The sequence below is a fragment of the Mauremys reevesii genome, linkage group 26 (genome assembly GCF_016161935.1).
Source record: "Mauremys reevesii isolate NIE-2019 linkage group 26, ASM1616193v1, whole genome shotgun sequence".
Taxonomy (NCBI): Eukaryota; Metazoa; Chordata; order Testudines; family Geoemydidae; genus Mauremys; species Mauremys reevesii.
Window position 1 is genome coordinate 15,948,391 of NC_052648.1, and position 17,151 is coordinate 15,965,541.

The window sequence follows — 17,151 nt, forward strand, 5'->3', positions numbered from 1 at the left end:
GTGGATGGGAACCTGGGAGGCAGTGACCATGAGATGGTTGAGTTCAGGATCCTGATACAAGAAAGGAGAGCAGTAGAGCAGAGACCCTGGAGTGGTTGATACGCTGGAGGGTAGGGATAGGATACAGAGGGACCTAGACAAATTAGAGGATTGGGCCAAAAGAAATATGATGAGGTTCAACAAGGACAAGTGCAGAGTCCTGCACTTAGGATGGAAGAATCCCATGCACTGCTACAGACTAGGGACCGAATGGCTGGGCAGCAGTTCTGCAGAAAAGGACCTAGGGGTTACGGTGGACGAAAAGCTGAATATGAGTCAACAGTGTGCCCTTGTTGCCAAGAAGGCTAATGGCATTTTGGGTTGTATAAGTAGGGGCATTTCCAGCAGATCGAGGGATGTGATCATTCCCCTCTACTCAGCACTGGTGAGGCCTCATTTGGAGTACTGTGTCCAGTTTTGGGCCCCACACTACAAGAAGGATGTGGATAAATTGGAGAGAGTCCAGTGGAGGGCAACAAAAATGATTAGGGGGCTGGAGCACATGACTTATGAGGAGAGGCTGAGGGAACTGGGATTGTTTAGTCTGCAGAAGAGAAGAATGAGGGGGGATTTGATAGCTGCTTTCAACTACCTGAAAGGGGGTTCCAAAGAGGATGGATCTAGACTGTTCTCAGTGGTAGAAGATGACAGAACAAGGAGTAATGGTCTCAAGTTGCAGAGGGGGAGGTTTAGGTTGGATATTAGGAAAAACTTTTTCATTAGTAGGGTGGTGAAGAACTGGAATGGGTTACCTAGGGAGGTGGTGGAATCTCCTTCCTTAGAGGTTTTTAAGGTCAGGCTTGACAAAGCCCTGGCTGGGATGATTTAGTTGGGTTTGGTCCTGCTTTGAGCAGGGGGTTGGACTAGATGACCTCCTGAGGTCCCTTCCAACCCTGAGATTCTATGATTCTATGAATGACCACATTACATATTGAAGTCCTTGTCATTTCTGAGTTATGCAGGTTATCCCAAACAAGCATAAATAAAACAGTGCTCAACTGCTACATTCTGTCGGTGAAGTGTATCAATACTAGGAAGCCTCATCAGTAGGGCCCTACCAATTTCACGGCTCTGAAAAACATGTAATGGACCCTGAAATAGGCCCTTACCCATGAAATTCTGATCTCTGCCATGCTGCTGGGAGTGCCCCAGCCAGGGCCCCTAGCTGCAAGTCCCTGCCGGGCTGGGAGGGACAGGACTTGCCCTTCCTCTGCATGGCTGCTTGGGGTGGGCTGGGGGGAATCAGACCCACCTCTGGGTACCTTTTGAGTTGGGACCCCCAACTGTTACAACACTGTGAAATTTCAGATGTAAACATCTGAAAATGTGAAGTTGATCAATTAAAAAACCCTCTGGCCGTGAAATTGATCGAAATGGACCGTGAATTTGGTAGGGCCCTACTCATCAGACATCTATGCAGAGAAAAGTGCTATATATCCACTGCCTCAGAATGAATTCTACATATCTTAGACCAAAACCTTTGCAGATTAAGTCAAGATAAAAAGCATGCATACCAAATTTGCTAGTGGCTGCTGACGCTGCCAATGTCATTTAAAAAGACAGTGGTTGCAAGCAACAAAAAAAAGGAAAATCTCTCATGTGCTAATTTTTTTCCTACTTAGCATGCCCATTGATATGAATGCCTGAGTTTCTCCCCCGCACCAGAATCCAGAGATAGTTCAGAGCTGTCAATCAGGGTTCAGACAGGAAAGCACCAACCACCAATAATTCCAGACTGAAAAACTTTCCAAGCTGTAATTTATGTTAGCAAACCTATGTTAAATATCAGCAATTTCCACTAACCCTAACAACTAAGATATAATTAGCAGCGCAACAAAATCATACAAGGGTGAGAAAAGAAGATGAGCATAAGAAAAATTAAACTTGGGTAATTAAATTCAGCCTGCTTAAAAATTTCCTCTACAGTTCTAGCTGGAGGAAAAGACAGTTACTCACCTTTGTAACTGTTGTTCTTCGAGATGCGTTGCTCATATGCATTCCAATTAGGTGTGCGCGCTGCGTACACGATTGTCGGAAGATTTTTACCCTAGCAACACTCAGTGGGTCAGCTGAGGCACCCTCTGGAGTGGCGCCCTTATGGCGCCGGATACATGCCCCTGCCGACCCAGCGCCCCCTCAGTTCCTTCTTGCTGGTTACTCCGACAGTGCGGAAGGAGGGCGGGCTTGGAATGGATATGAGCAACACATCTCGAAGAACAACAGTTACAAAGGTGAGTAACTGTCTTTTCTTCTTCGACTGCTTGCTTATATCGATTCCGATTAGGTGACTCCCAAGCCTTACCAACTAAGATGTCGCGGAGTGAAGGACCGCTGAACCAAATGCCGTATCATCCCTGGACTTGCTGCACTATGGCATAGTGGGAAGAAAATGTGTGCACGGATGACCAAGTCACTGCCCTACAGATCTCCTGTATGGGCACATGAGCCAGAAAGGCGGCGGACGAAGCTTGAGCCCAAGCAGAATGGGCAGTGAGGTGGGTAGTTGGGACACGAGCCAATTCATAGCACGCATGGATGCATGATATATAATCCAAGAAGAGATTCGCTGTGAGGAGACCGGGAGGCCCTTTATCCGGTCTGCCACCGCTACTAACAGCTTGGACGTCTTTCTAAAAGGTTTTGTTCATTTGATGTAAAAGGCGAGAGCCCCACGAACATCTAGGGAATGTAGGTGTTGCTCTCATCGCGAAGCATGCGGCTTTGGAAAGAAGACCAAGAGGAAGATGTCTTGGTTGACATGGAAGACAGACACCACCTTAGGGAGGAAGGCGGGGTGTGGTCGCAGCTGTACCTTGTCCTTATGGAACACCGTATACAGTGGGTCCGCTGTGAGGGCCCGAAGTTCCGACACGCGCCTCGCCAATGTAATAGCGATGAAGAAAGCTGTCTTCCAGGAAAGGTACAGAAGTGAGCAGGTGGCCATCGGCTCAAAGGGGGCACCCATGAGCCTGGATAGGACCAGACTGAGGTCCCACGGAGGGGCCGGATGACGAACTTGCGGGTACAAACGCTCCAAACCCTTGAGAAACCTGCTGACCATAGGATTAGAGAAGACTGAGCGCCCGTTCTTGCCAGGGTGGAAGGCTGAAATTGCTGCTAGGTGTACCTTGATGGATGAGACCACTAGGCCGTGCTGCTTCAGGGACCAGAGATACTCTAGGATGGTAGGCGGGCCTTCTCTCTGCGTAACTTGAGAAGGACCTTGTGGACCAATGGGAACGCAGGTAGTCTTTCCACGGCATCAGGAAGCCGTCTGACAGGGAGCCCGGGCAGCGTCCCTGGAGAAAGCAGAACACCTGGCACTTCCAATTCTCACGAGAGGCAAAGAGGTCTCTGTGGGGAAACCCCCACTTCCGGAAAACAGAATGGATAACATCCGGGTGACTCAACCACTCGTGAGTTAGGAAGGACCTGCTGAGGTGATCTGCCAAGGTGTTCTGGATTCCTGGGAGAAACGACGCCACCAGGTCGAATGAGTGGGCTATGCAAAATTCCCAGAGATGTATGGCTTCCTGACAGAGGAGGGAGAACCGTGCTCCACCTTGCTTGTTGATGTAAAACATGGCCCTGAAGGTGTTTGCAGAATACCTGACACGCCAAGCATACTGCTCTCAGTTCCCTTATGTTGATGTGTAGGGTTATTTCTTGTACAGACCAAAGACCCTGTGTGCGAAGGCCCGCAAGGTGTGCACCCCAGCCCAGAGATGACGCGTCCGTGGTCAGGACTACAGAGGGCTGTGGAGCATGGACGGGATAATGGTCCACAAGGAAACCATGCGGAACTTCAACTTTGCCATGAATTTGTTGAGTCCGCGCAGGTCCAAGATGGGCCGTACTCCTCCCTTTGCCTTGGGGATTAGGAAGTAATGGGAGTAAAAACCCCTGCCCCTCAAATCCTTTGGGGCCTCTTCCACCACTCCGATAGCCAGGAGCACCTGTACCTCCTGTAAGAGGAGTTGCTCGTGAGAGGGGTCCCTGAAGAGGGACGGGGAGGGAGGGTGGGAAGGGGGTGACGACAAACTGAAGATGGTATCCAGTTTCCACCATGCGTAGGATCCAGCGATCTGACATTATGTGGGACCACACGGGGAGGAAATAGAAGAGGCAGTTGGAGAAAGGCGGGAAAGGATCCTGCAAGGAGACTAGTGCTCTGCCCTCGGGCGCACCTTCAAAAGTTTTGCTTGGGCCCCACTGATGGTTTTGGGGGGCCCTGATTCTGGCCTGACTGAGGACCAGATTGTCTCCTCCTATTACCATGGCCACACCTTCTAGCGAAGTCTTGCCACGATCAAGGGTTAGGGTAGGTGCGCTGTGGTTGGGGCCGGAAGGGCCTACGTTGCGTCACCGGGGTATGCATGCCCAGTGAGCGCATGATGGCCCTGTTGTCCTTCAGACTCTGAAGTCTGGGATCAGTTTTATCTGAAAATACCCCCTGGCCATCAAAGGGCAGGTCTTGAATAGTCTGCTGCAGCTCTGGTGGAAGACTGGACGCTTGTAGCCATGAAATGTGGCGCATAGCCACGCCCGAGGCTAGAGTCCTAGCCGCCGAATCCGCGGCATCTAAAGACACCTGCAGGGATGTCCTCGCCACTTTCTTGCCCTCTTCTAGCAAGGCTGCAAATTCCTCCCTAGAATCCTGGGCAACCAATTCCTTGAACTTCCCCATCAAGCTCCAGGTGTTATAACGGCTCAGGAGGGCCTGCTGATTAGCTATCCTGAGCTGTAGGCCACCAGCTGAATAAATCTTGTGCCCGAATAAATCCAGGCGCCTAGCGTCCTTGGACTTAGGAGCGAGCGCTTGCTGGCCGTGTCTCTCCCTCTCGTTCACAAACTGTACCATGAGGGAACAAGGTTGGGGGTGAACATACAAATATTTATAGTCCTTAGAAGGCACCATGTATTTCCTCTCCACCCTCTGGCCGTGGGAGGGATAGACGCTGGGGACTGCCAGATCATATTGGCATTAGCCTGGATGGTCCGAATGAAAGGTAGGGCTACACGTGTAGGGGCATCGGCCGATAAAATGTCCACCACCGGATCCTCAACTTCCACCACCTCCTCCACCTGGAGGCTCATGTTCTGTGCCACCCTACATAGCAATTCCTGATGTGCACGAAGATCTATAGACGGTGGGCCAGAGGAGGACATGCCTGCTATGGCCTCGTCACGTGAGGGTAAGGAGGACACCCCCGGGACTAGCAGATCCTGGGGAAGGTCTGGTTGAGGAGGGTCCAGTTGCCCTAGGTCCACCCACGCTAGTGGCATGGGCCTGATCTGATGGCAGGGCAGTCGCCTCCGAGACTACCAGGGGAGGGCAGCTCACAGTGGCCTCATACATCCGAGGCTCCAAATGGGCAGACCGAGAAGCATCTGAGGGGACACCTTGGGCTTGGTGGTATGCCCAAGGAGTGCAGAAGGACCACTGTGGAGGTACCTGGTCAGGATCCTGTCTTTCATCTTGCCCCTGGCTAGCACCATCAGCGTCATGGCCCTGGATGCGGTAGCCACTCCCTGCTTGGGACAACGTTGAATTTGGTCGTGAAGGCCAAGGCAGGGCCGAACGCACATGCAGCGTTGCACCATCCCGCTCTGTCGCTCCGCGCCTGGGAGCTGGAGTCCAGTGCCAGGATCTCAGGCAGTACCACGATCGGGACCAACGGTCATAACGGTGTCGGGAGGCCGATCTAGATCTCGATGACGACCTACAGCCCAGGTGGTGCTGGGATCGGCTGCGAGACAATTGGTGCCGGGACCGGTGCCGAGAGCTGAATCGGTCCCGATCATACCGGAAGGGAGACCTATGTGAGGCGGAGCGGCGCCACGAGTACCACCGGCGCCAAGATGGGGATCGGTGCCGGGACTGCGAGCGGTGCCGAATCCAAGACCATCAGCGGGATCAGGGCCGCAACCCGGACCAGGACCAAGATCAGTGCCGAATTGTCTCACTCTGTGAGGAAGGTCGCATGAAGGCGGGTTTCCATATGGATGGAACAGTCCACACCGGCGGTGCCAAAGGGCGAGACGGTCCAGGCTCAGTCAGCACAATCAGGTCGCGAGCAGTGGAGAAGGTCTCCGGAGTGGACAGCCTTGCGGCGCCGAAATTAATGGTGCCGGACTTGGAGCCTTCGCGGGGCTGTCCGGCCCGGGTTGTTGCTCCAATGGGGGCACAGGCAGCACCTGCAACTGAACAGGAGCAGCAGGTGGTTTGTGCTGCTTCTTGGGCCACGAAGACAGCAAGAGATGTCGCGCCTGTACTGGTGCCGGAGTCGTCCGGTGCCGAGAGTCTTTGCTGGTGCCGGGTCGTTCCAGTGCCAGAGGCACTCTTCAGACCGACAGCGTCTGGTCTGCACGCGGTATCGAAGGCACCGAGCTAAGTGCCGCTTACAGGAGGAGCTGTATTAAACGAAAGTCACGCTCCTTTTTTGTTCAAGGCTTGAAAACCTTACAAATGTGACACTTATCTGCTTGATGGGATTCCCCCAGGCACTTCAAGCAGGTGTTGTGGGGGGTCTCCCATAGGCATCAGCTTGAGACAGGCCGAGCAAGGCTTGAAACTCGGAGACCTGGGCATGGGCCCTGGTACCGGGGAGGAGGGAAGGGGATAAACCCCGTTTCCTCCAAGTACTATCTACACTATGTACAAAACTTACTATTAACTACCCTATAACTGATAAAAACTATTAACAACTACACTAAACAACTATCTACAGTACGAGTAAAGAGCTAAGGAGGTGGAGTTCAGCTATGCCGCGCTCCACAGTTCCAACGACCGTCATGGGCGGTAAGAAGGAACTGAGGGAGCGCTGGGTCGGCAGGGACATATATCCGGCACCATAAGGGCGCCACTCCAGAGGGCGCTTCAGCCGACCCACCAAGAGATGCTACGGTAAAAATCTTCCGACGATCGTGCACGCGGCGTGCGCACACCTACATATGTGCGAATCGATATGAACAAGCACTCAAAGTAGTAGTATGATTCTCTTCTTGTCCCAAACTGTTAAGCAGTGTTGGTGTGTACTGTTAAACAATTGCTGTATTTTAGTGGTGGATGAAATTACCCTGAAAAAGAACCTGCTTACGCATTTTGGAATCCTTTATTATGGGCAGTGCTGTAGCACTGCCTAAAGTTGCGTGACACTTCCCATTATAAGACCCTTTTTTCAGTTGCCTATAACTTTGCCAAACTAACTATTTGGGCTGAAATTTTCAATGCTGGGTGCCTGCCTCATGCTGAATTGTTCTGCAAAATTTCAGGCAAAACGGTTAGCCATTTCCAAGAACAAAGCTAGAGAGAAATACTTTTTTCCACTGCTAAATTCCTGGTCACCCCCTTTCTTTGGAAAACTTTAGGGCCCCCATGCTTTGAAGCAAGGACTTGAAATTGGTAAGCTGCGTGTCAGCAATGTGCCTTTCGCCACCCTCTATAAAAATTCACCCAAATTTTTAAAAAATCCCAGCTTGCACATGCTCAGTAGAGACTTGTCAGAGCTTAACAGCTAAAAGTCACCGAGTCTGTCCTCACTAAGCACATCTGAGCCTTTCACAGCTCTTAGTGCTGATTAGATAATGCATGCACCATCCCCACAAAATGAGTGAGCATCCTCCAGCACTAGGCTATAGAGGCGAAGCTGGACTTTCCCTGCAATGGCTGCTCTGGGCTGGGGCCAGATCAGGCACCAGAACACAAAGCAGGGAACCAGTTTCTCCTGTGCTCTCCATGTCTTCCCTGCTGACACCCAGTTAGCATGGAGGAGGAAGACATGTGATTTGAATGCAGAGGGGACAACAGCTGGACCTAAGGCAGTACAGAGGAGGACTGGGGAACAGACTGGGACAAGGAGCCTGCAGGGATAGAGACTGGGACTGAATGCTAGCAGGTGGCAGCAACTAGGAATGGCTCGGCAAAGAAACTAGGTCTGGGAGCCACTGAAGAAAATGGATGGGGAAGACCTAAGGGAACCAGCTGGAGAGGATAGGGAGACATAGGGAGAACCAGGACTTGCTGGGCAAAGAGACTGGGTCAAGGAGGACCCAAGTTGGGTCAGAAGCCTAGGGAGGAGAACTTGTAACCAACTGGGTCAGAGAGAGATCAGGGAGGGAAATGAGACAGTATATCATGTAATCAGAGACTATCAAAATGCATATGCAAAAGGAGGACAAATTAAGATTGCACAGACCACTTCAATTCTGGCATTTCTCATCTTCTGAGTGCTTGACTTTGCAACATTAACCTAATATTTATTTAAAGGTAATTTAAGGCATCATCATTACTAAAGTTTCTGCTCTAAGTGTGCCAATAGTTAGACCCACTGAATTTCTACAACTCAGGAATCAGTCTTCCATAGCGTAAGGCCAGAAGGGACCATTATGATCATCTAACCTGATTTCCTGCATAACACAGGCCACAGAACCTCACTCTGTAATTTCTGCATCAAGCCCAAAACTTTTCTTTTAAGAAAGACATCCAGTCTTAAAGACTAAATGATGGAGAACCCACCATGTCCCTAGATAATTTGTTTCAATGATATATTTTCAACAATGGTAATTAACATCTTATTTCTAGTGTAAATTTGTCTACTTTCAGCCTCCAACAACTGGACCTTTTTTCCTGCTAGATTAAAGAGCCCTCTTATGATCAGAAATATCTTCCTCATGCAGACCATCATCAAGTCACCTCTTAATCTTCTCTTGAATAAATTAAACACTGAGCTTCTTAAGTTCTCACCATAAGGTGAGTTTTCCAGACTTTGAGTCATTCTTATAGTTCTTGAAGACTATTCCTAGGATCAGGTACTCTCTCTCCCAGAAACAGTGCCTGAATCTAATCCAATATTTAGAATACACTTGAGAAGTCAATTTCCTCCTTTTGTCAAATACAGCACGATATGATTGAGGTGGTCAAGGTACTAAGGAATCTCACTTCAATAGCCAGGTACTTGTATATAGTCCATGTACTCTATGGCAGGCTGAAACTCAATTCTGTCTCAGTTTCATTTAAATTAGAGAATGAGTGTTTTAAAATTAAGTATGATAAATAAAATCTATGCAGTACTGTCCTAATGTTGTTTATTTTGATGGTAAGTTCTATTTTACATTCTCCACACATTCAAGTTTTCAGAATCTAAGACAGCTGCATTGCAGAAGCTGTAAGGAGACGCTGTAGTGTTTGGCAAGTAGGATAGGGATAGTTGCCACTTTTGGAGGCATAGGAAGCAGTTTGCGGGCATGCGAAATTAGCTGGATGTTCCTGCTACCATTATGAGTGACACAGTTATCAATGTTGACATTTCAATTGCAGTCTTTAGATTTTAGAGCTTTCACTCTAGTGATATGACTAGCAAAATTCACAGCTACTGTCTTAGGCTACCTACAAACTCAGAAGACGTCATTTCATTGGTTTACACAGTTACATTAACAAGGTTTCCTTCACAAACGTGAGGGCCAGAAACAAGCCTTTTAATTTAAAGCTTAGATACTTGACAGCAATTCTGTAGCAAAGGGTGAATTCCACAGCAAATTCTACACCTACAGAATTGCAGACCACATGGGGACCAGGATAAAGTTTTCAAAGGACTCAGACAGTACATCTGAACGCCTTGTCATCTTTGAAACTGGACAGTGCTTAAAGGCTCCAGTTAGCAAAAGTCTGAAAAAAAATGAAACTCCACCCTTCCTGCTGTGAGGAGCTTTCCTCTCCTCCTTCACAGAATCCTGGCTGCTGCATCTCTCCACTACTTTAGCCTCTCCCCCAACGCTTTCTCAAATAGAAGCATCATATTGACAAGTTTATTGACAGTTTCATTGCTGCCCAGAAGCTTACATAAGAACATAAGAACGGCCGTACCGGGTCAGACCAAAGGTCCATCTAGCCCAGTATCTGTCTACCGACAGTGGCCAATGCCAGGTGCCCCTGAGGGAGTGAACCTAACAGGCAATGATCAAGTGATCTCTCTCCTGCCATCCATCTCCATCCTCTGATGAACAGAGGCTAGGGACACCATTCTTACCTATCCTGGCTAATAGCCATTTATGGACTTAGCCACCATGAAGTTATCAAGTTCCCTTTTAAACATTGTTATAGTCCTAGCCTTCACAACCTCCTCAGGTAAGGAGTTCCACAAGTTGACTGTGCGCTGCGTTAAGAAGAACTTCCTTTTATTTGTTTTAAACCTGCTGCCTATTAATTTCATTTGGTGACCCCTAGTTCTTGTATTATGGGAATAAGTAAATAACTTTTCCTTATCTACTTTCTCAACATCACTCATGATTTTATATACCTCTATCATATCCCCCCTTAGTCTTCTCTTTTCCAAGCTGAAGAGTCCTAGCCTCTTTAATCTTTCCTCGTATGGGACCCTCTCCAAACCCCTAATCATTTTAGTTGCCCTTTTCTGAATCATTTCTTTTTTGAGGTGAGGAGACCACATCTGTACACAGTATTCGAGATGTGGGCGTACCATGGGTTTATATAAGGGCAATAATATACTCTCAGTCTTATTCTCTATCCCCTTTTTAATGATTCCTAACATTCTGTTTGCTTTTTTGACTGCCTCTGCACACTGCAGAATAAAAAATAAAAAAAATCTTATTTTTACTTTGTTGCTGGTTAGTAAACAAAAGCAGCTGCAGAGGCAGTGGGCTGTCACATGTTTACAGAGTCAGGAAGATAACACAACATTAATTAAAAAAAAACAGGAGTATTTGTGGCACCTTAAAGACTAACAAATTTATTTTAGCATGAGCTTTCGTGAGCTAAATGTACATTCATTCAACACTTGGAATGTTATCTTCATAAGCGTAAGAGTTCTGTCACCCCTTGTACACAGTAACCTGAAATTCTGCAAAAACTGAAGAGAACTGGGGCTTCCCATTTACCACTGATAAGTGGCTGAGAGGATTTGTTTTAAGACCGAAGAGTTAGACTATGCTTTCTGGGGGCTGTGGCCTATTCTGTGTTTTGCAAAGCACAATGAACATTTATAGTAGCACATAAACAACAAACAATACTGAGGACCATGGCCTTCTCTGTTAGCAAGGACCCATCATGGTGACTCAAAAGTCTCTCCATACCAATATATGAAATTAAAGGAAAAGGAGATGCAGCAGCCAGTCATATAAAATGGCATCTACACAAAGCACTTCAATTTCTTCCCTGATGAAGAAGAGAACCTTGGATTACTTCATTTTAGTGATCACTTGTGGTATATCAAATAAAATGGTATTCATTAATGTTTCCCTACACAGATGCCATTCATTCTGTATCATCTTTCTGCTCAGTCAATTCACCTGAGTGTCTTTCTCCTGTAAAATGCATGGCCTGAAGAGATGACAGATTCTCTTCAATGCACACAAACACTGTCACTTCTTCGTTTGTCCATTGTGTCCTTAAATTCCATATTTGTTTATATACATAATTGTTAAAGGGTCATGGCAAAACAAGCAGAATTTAGGGCTTGTCTACACTGGCACTTTACACTGCTGCAACTTTCTCGGTCAGGAGTGTGAAAAAACCTCCCCCCTGAGCGCAGCAAATTTCAGCTCTTTAAAGCACCAGTGTAAACAGTGCAACAGCGCTGGGCAGGGCCGGCACAACCCATTAGTACAGCACTAACATTTGGGGGGCAGCGACTGCATCTTCAGCCACCCTGGTCGTCGGCGATATTTCGGGGGCAGGACCTTCTGCCGCCTCTGTCGGGGGCACCATTTCGGGGGCGGGACCTTCCACCACCTAGGGCGCCAAAAAAGCTGTTGGAGCTCTTGGCGCTGGGAGCTACACTCCTCATGAAGGCAGGTTTTTTAGTGCGCTGGGAGAGAGCTCTCCCAGTGCTCTGCTGTGACTACGCAAGCCATGTTAAAGCGCTGCGACAGCAGTGCTTTAGTGTTGCCAGTGTAGATTAGCCCTTAGATACATTCTCCTAGCGGGAGTTGAGCTTATATAGCTAGTTACCATGCCACATGCCCTGCAGCCTCAGGTGCAGAGGGTGGGAAGGAGAGACCTGAACACAGTGTCCTCCAGCTAAATTCAGCTAGCAGATGATCCCTTGGGCACCGTTGCAAGATGGTGCAGATTAGAGCAGCCTCTGGTGCACACTAACCTGGGCCAGATGACTAGCAGAAAATCAAGGAACTATAACCAGCTCTCAAAGCCCTCCATCCCCATGATACCAAGGGTAAACTTGACAAACAGGGAACCTAGCCCATGTCTGTCTGTCTTTACAGGTAACAGTAGTGCTAGGTGCACTGCCAGATCAACATTACTTACAATTCCTCCAGGTCTAGAATTAGCCTTACTTCACTAGCCTTCCTGGGGACATGAATGATGAATTATGTTCTGAAAGCCTATGATGGAACCAGGAATTTAGTGATATCAGCACTCAGAAGATGCACAGAAAAAAGCTAGGAGTTCTGTAGTATATTTTGAGGCAAGAGATTAACTGTATCTTGTCCTAGGAATCAAGAGGAATCCTGAGAGTATTTGATAGAACCTACTTCCAGAAGTCAATTATTGGCCATTGCTGAATGTCATTCTCCCCCACAGAAGTGAGTAAATAGCTTCCATCCTCCTGAGGGTTCTTTGAAAGCTCTGATGATAGTCACAAAGAACAATTAGCCATCAGAGTCCGCTTGGAAACCCAACTCCTGTATGATCTCTCTTCCAGATGCCGGCTCCAAAGACTGTTCTTGCATGTCCAGAATCTATTCAAACTCTGGGTTAACTAGCCTGACAACAGGACTACTTAGATTTTATAAAGAACGTGAACTCTAAAAAAGGATTATTATCTGTCAATCTCTATTTTCTTTTCTCTAGGCTTCACTTTCTTGAAGGACTGTCCAAAGAATCTTTTCCTGGCCAATTTAGAGGAAACTAGCAACTATTTCATTTGGGTATCAGCTTTCAGTTGTCTCAGCCAATGATATTTAGCGACTGTATTTGAACATACAGCCCTCTGCATTTCCACAGATGCATCTGATAAAAAGGCTTTACAGAGACTCTCTCTTATTAAGGACTTTTAAGTTTTGTCCAGATTGGTGCTTTGTCTCCAACACTATACTGTAACAGCTTTGACAGAACACATGGTAACACCAGTCTGTCCATTTGATCTTTCTGAAAATAGTCTCTCCTTCTCTGCAAGGATCACAGTCTTTAGCCAACAAAGCCACAACTTTACCTACCTTTGGGAACTGAATTTAAAAAGTTTTTTTTCCAAATCTACAGTTTCACTCTTCTGCCTGCATTAAGAAATTCTCTTTCAGCTTCTAAATTACATCCTCTAAAACGGAGGAATTACATGAATCCAGGGGAACAAGAGCTCTTTAGCTCTTCTTCCTTTGTTGTATTGGAAAATTATGACCTAGAGTCAGAAAAATCCTCTTCTTCTTTCAAAGATGAACTGGACAATAGCTACTTCCATTGCTTTTTAGATTATTGTGAACTCCCTCCCTACCACCACCACCCCACCTCCTCTTCTGGCTTGTGAGAATTCTTGCTCCTGGAATCACTGCATTTCTTTCTACCCTTTGAAGAAATTTTTGATAAAGGACAGGTCTCTTAAAACTCTCCCTATTAAAAGGGTCCCATTATAGAAGAATGTCTATTTCTACCAACTGAACTACTGGCTTTGGAAGAAGTAATACAGGAGCTGGGAAAACTATTAACAATGAGACTTATTACCTCAAGTTAACAGCAATCACTTAACCCCGTTAGGGAAATGGACAGAATTTAAAAAAAATGAAATCCCCTCAGCAGCAGAAGTACTTGGTAGGTTCACACTTACCCCTGCCAGTTCTTGTTGAATAGGAGCAAGCTGGGCTTCAGAAGCAGGAATCAGAGTACTGACTGAGGCAACAGCGGGAGCAGGAAGCTCAAAGTCGCACTCACCAGCTGATTCTGTGTGACCCATACCACCGTGGGGGGACTCAGCCTCTCCCTGTGGGTCCTCGCCTGAATCCGACAACCCTTTTTGCTCTGCAGGGGACTGGGAGCAAAAAAGACAATGTCCCTTCAATGCAAGGCTGCAACATGATGGAGTAGTTGTCCAAGTGACAGGATTTACTAATCCTTTTTTACCTTCAAAATTTTTGTGATCTGGCAGAAGACGTTGCTCCAATGAAAGAGAGCATAAAACAGGTAAGAACCTGTAACTGAATTAGTCCCCCATCAAATAAGCATCAGATGGAGCACATAAACTTTAAAAAGGCAGCCAAAACTATTTGTGCCCCCTAACCAAAACCGCTTTTCTGCCTGCCCCAACATCCCCAACCATAGGGTTATTGGGGTTTAGTTTCTCCCTTTGTTGAGCCTTGATTGACAGCTTCTACCTGCCTAGTGGGAACAACTCAGAGAAACAATTAGCAAACAGACAATTGCTGGAAATAATGGATTATTCCACTGTTACAGGCCATGCAGTTTAAGAGTAGTATTTGTTGGTTTTTAAATGTAATATATTAATATTCGCAAAACTTGTGTGTTCATGTATCAATGCATTCTCTGAAAAACACAGTGGCAGATAGTCTCTCCTTTGTGTATATTTTTGAATTTACATTAAATTATGTTACATCATTACTAAAGGGAAAAGGATCTTATAGTAAGGAAATCTGGGTTCAGTTCCCACCTCTGCCACTGATTCCCTGAATGATCTTGGTCAAATCACTTAATTTTCCTGAGTCACAGCTCTCCGTCTATAGAGCAACAAAATTTCCCAAGCAAAGCAAAGATTTGAGATTTTTTAGGGTAGATGTATCCACGGCTGGATCTCTCTTACAAAGCAGTCAACAGAAGAGAAGAGGTTGACGAACTCTTGTTCTAGACCAAGTGTATCTAATAAGAAACTACCACCATTACCATGTTATATTTAAACAGAACCTTACATCCTTTAGAATTCAAAGCCCTTTACAAACATCAGATGATACATAAATACATGATCATTTCATCCACCACTGAAATACAGCCACCTTCCAAGTGAAACACAAAAACTGTTTGATAGCACAGAGGAACATTACATTAAGTCAAGAATGCTATAGACAACTGAAACAATAGTTTTATTGTAGGCAAGCACAATGTAAATACACAAACTACATCTCTACTTTTGTGAAAAGTGAATTGGATTGTTGATGATCCGTAAGAGGACAAAACTTTGATTTTACATCTCATCAGAAAGATAAGGTTTTGCTCAGGAATGGTCAGGATACTGGGGTGTTTAAGTTTTCAAAATCAAAGTTTTATTTTAAATACACAAAGACTGCCAAACCCAAACCCAAACACCAATTTGAAATAGTAAAGGAAATTAGGAAGAAAGAAGTGGAGAAGCACTTTATTCACATCCAAAAATGTCAGGAATTAGAACATTTTGCCGCCCTTACCTATCCCCTCCCCACCCACACCCACACCCTCAGGGCTTGAAAAGGCCATTATGTTTAGCCCTTACAGTTCTAAAATAAACATTCCAAATGTAAATAACAAGTGGAAAATAAGGGAAGCTGATAGCAATGCCTCAGCTCCTCTCTGGTACTGTTCCTAGCAGTGGTCCCCAACGCCGCGCCCGCGGGCGCCATCGCACCCACCTGGGCATTTATGTGCGCCCGCCTAGTGCCCAGCAGGGGAGAGAAGCCACAACCCCAGGCCTGCCGGGGACAGAGAACTCTGGGGCTGCAGGCACTGGTGTTCTCGGTCCCTGGCAGGCGCGGGGCTACGGCTTCTCTCTGGCTTCTCCGGAGCTGCAGACTGCGGGCGCCGTTGTTCTCGGTCCCTGGCAGGCGCGGGGCCGTGGCTTCTCTCCGACTTCTCCGGGGCTGCAGGCTGCGGGCGCCAGTGTTCTCGGTCCCCTGCAGGCGCAGGGCCGCGGCTTAAGCTGGAGAGAAGTCACGGCCCCGCGCCTGCCGGGGACCAAGAACTCCGGGGCTGCAGTCTGCGGATGCCAGTGATCTCTGCACCGCCCACAACTGGCACCAAAAAAAAACAAAAAACAAAACCAAAAAAAAACAAACAAAAAGAAAAGCTCCAACTCTGCAGAATGGACGGAATGCTGCCCCCTAGCATGTACTGCCCCAGGCACGTGCTTGCTCCACTGGTGCCTGGAGCCGGCCCTGTATGTGAGTAATTGTTGGCGCCCGCCACACTCTTCTGAAAACATGAATGTGCTACTGGCCACAAAAAGGTTGGGGACCACTTGTCTATACCCTATCTCTGAGTGATCTCATTCACAATGAATCATAGAAGATTAGGGTTGGAAGAGATCTCAGGAGGTCATCTAGTCCAACCCCCTACTCAAAGCAGGACCAACCCCAATTACATCATCCCAGCCAGGGCTTTGTCAAGCCGGGCCTCAAAAACCTCTAAGAATGGAGATTCCACCACCTCCCTAAGTAACCCATTCCAGTGCTTCACCACACTCCTAGTGAAACAGTGTTTCGTAATAGCCAACCTAGACTTCCCTCACTGCAACTTGAGACCATTACTCCTTGTTCTGTCATCTGCCACCACTGAGAACAGCCGAGCTCCATCCTCTTTGGAACCCTCCTTCAGGTAGTTGAAGGCTGCTGCTATCAAATCCCTCCTCACTCTTCTCTTCTGCAGACTAAGTAAGTCCAGTTCCCTCAGCCTCTCCTCAGAAGTCATGTGCCCCAGACCCCTGATACTTTTCGTTGCCCTCCGCTGGACTCTCTCCAATTTGTCCACATCCTTTCTGTAGTGGGGGGGCCCAAAACTGGTCTGGTGGTCCAGTGCCAAATAGAGGGGAATAATCACTTGCCTCGATCTGCTGGCAATGCTCCTACTAATGCAGCCCAGTATGCCGTTAGCCTTCTTGACAACAAGGGCACACTGCTGACTCATATCCAGCTTCTCATCCACTGTAATCCCCAGGTCCTTTTCTGTAGAACTGCTGCTTAGCCAGTTGGTTCCCAGGCGGTCTGTAGTTCCCCAGGTTCTCCTTCTTCTCTTTTTTAAAGATGGTCACTATATTTGCCTTTTTCCAACTGTCCTCCCCCAATCACCACACGTTTTCTAAGATAATGGCCAATGGCTCTGCAATCACATCAGCCAACTCCCTCAGCACCCTCAGCTGCATTAGATCTGGACCCAGGGATTTGTGC

General features: G+C 47.3%; 1 protein-coding gene across 3 annotated transcripts in view; it reads right to left on the bottom strand.

Annotated features, from left to right (window-relative positions):
- Positions 1-17,151, bottom strand: part of RANBP3 (RAN binding protein 3) — a 224,602-nt gene that overhangs the window by 136,719 nt on the left and 70,732 nt on the right. For 2 of the 3 annotated variants that reach the window (XM_039515887.1, XM_039515886.1), the window contains exon 3: positions 13,836-14,036. The exons of the other annotated variant lie outside the window; for it this stretch is intronic. In XM_039515887.1, coding sequence (XP_039371821.1) covers positions 13,836-14,036 — 201 coding nt within the window. The remainder of the gene's footprint in view (positions 1-13,835; positions 14,037-17,151) is intronic. 3 annotated transcript variants of the gene reach the window in all.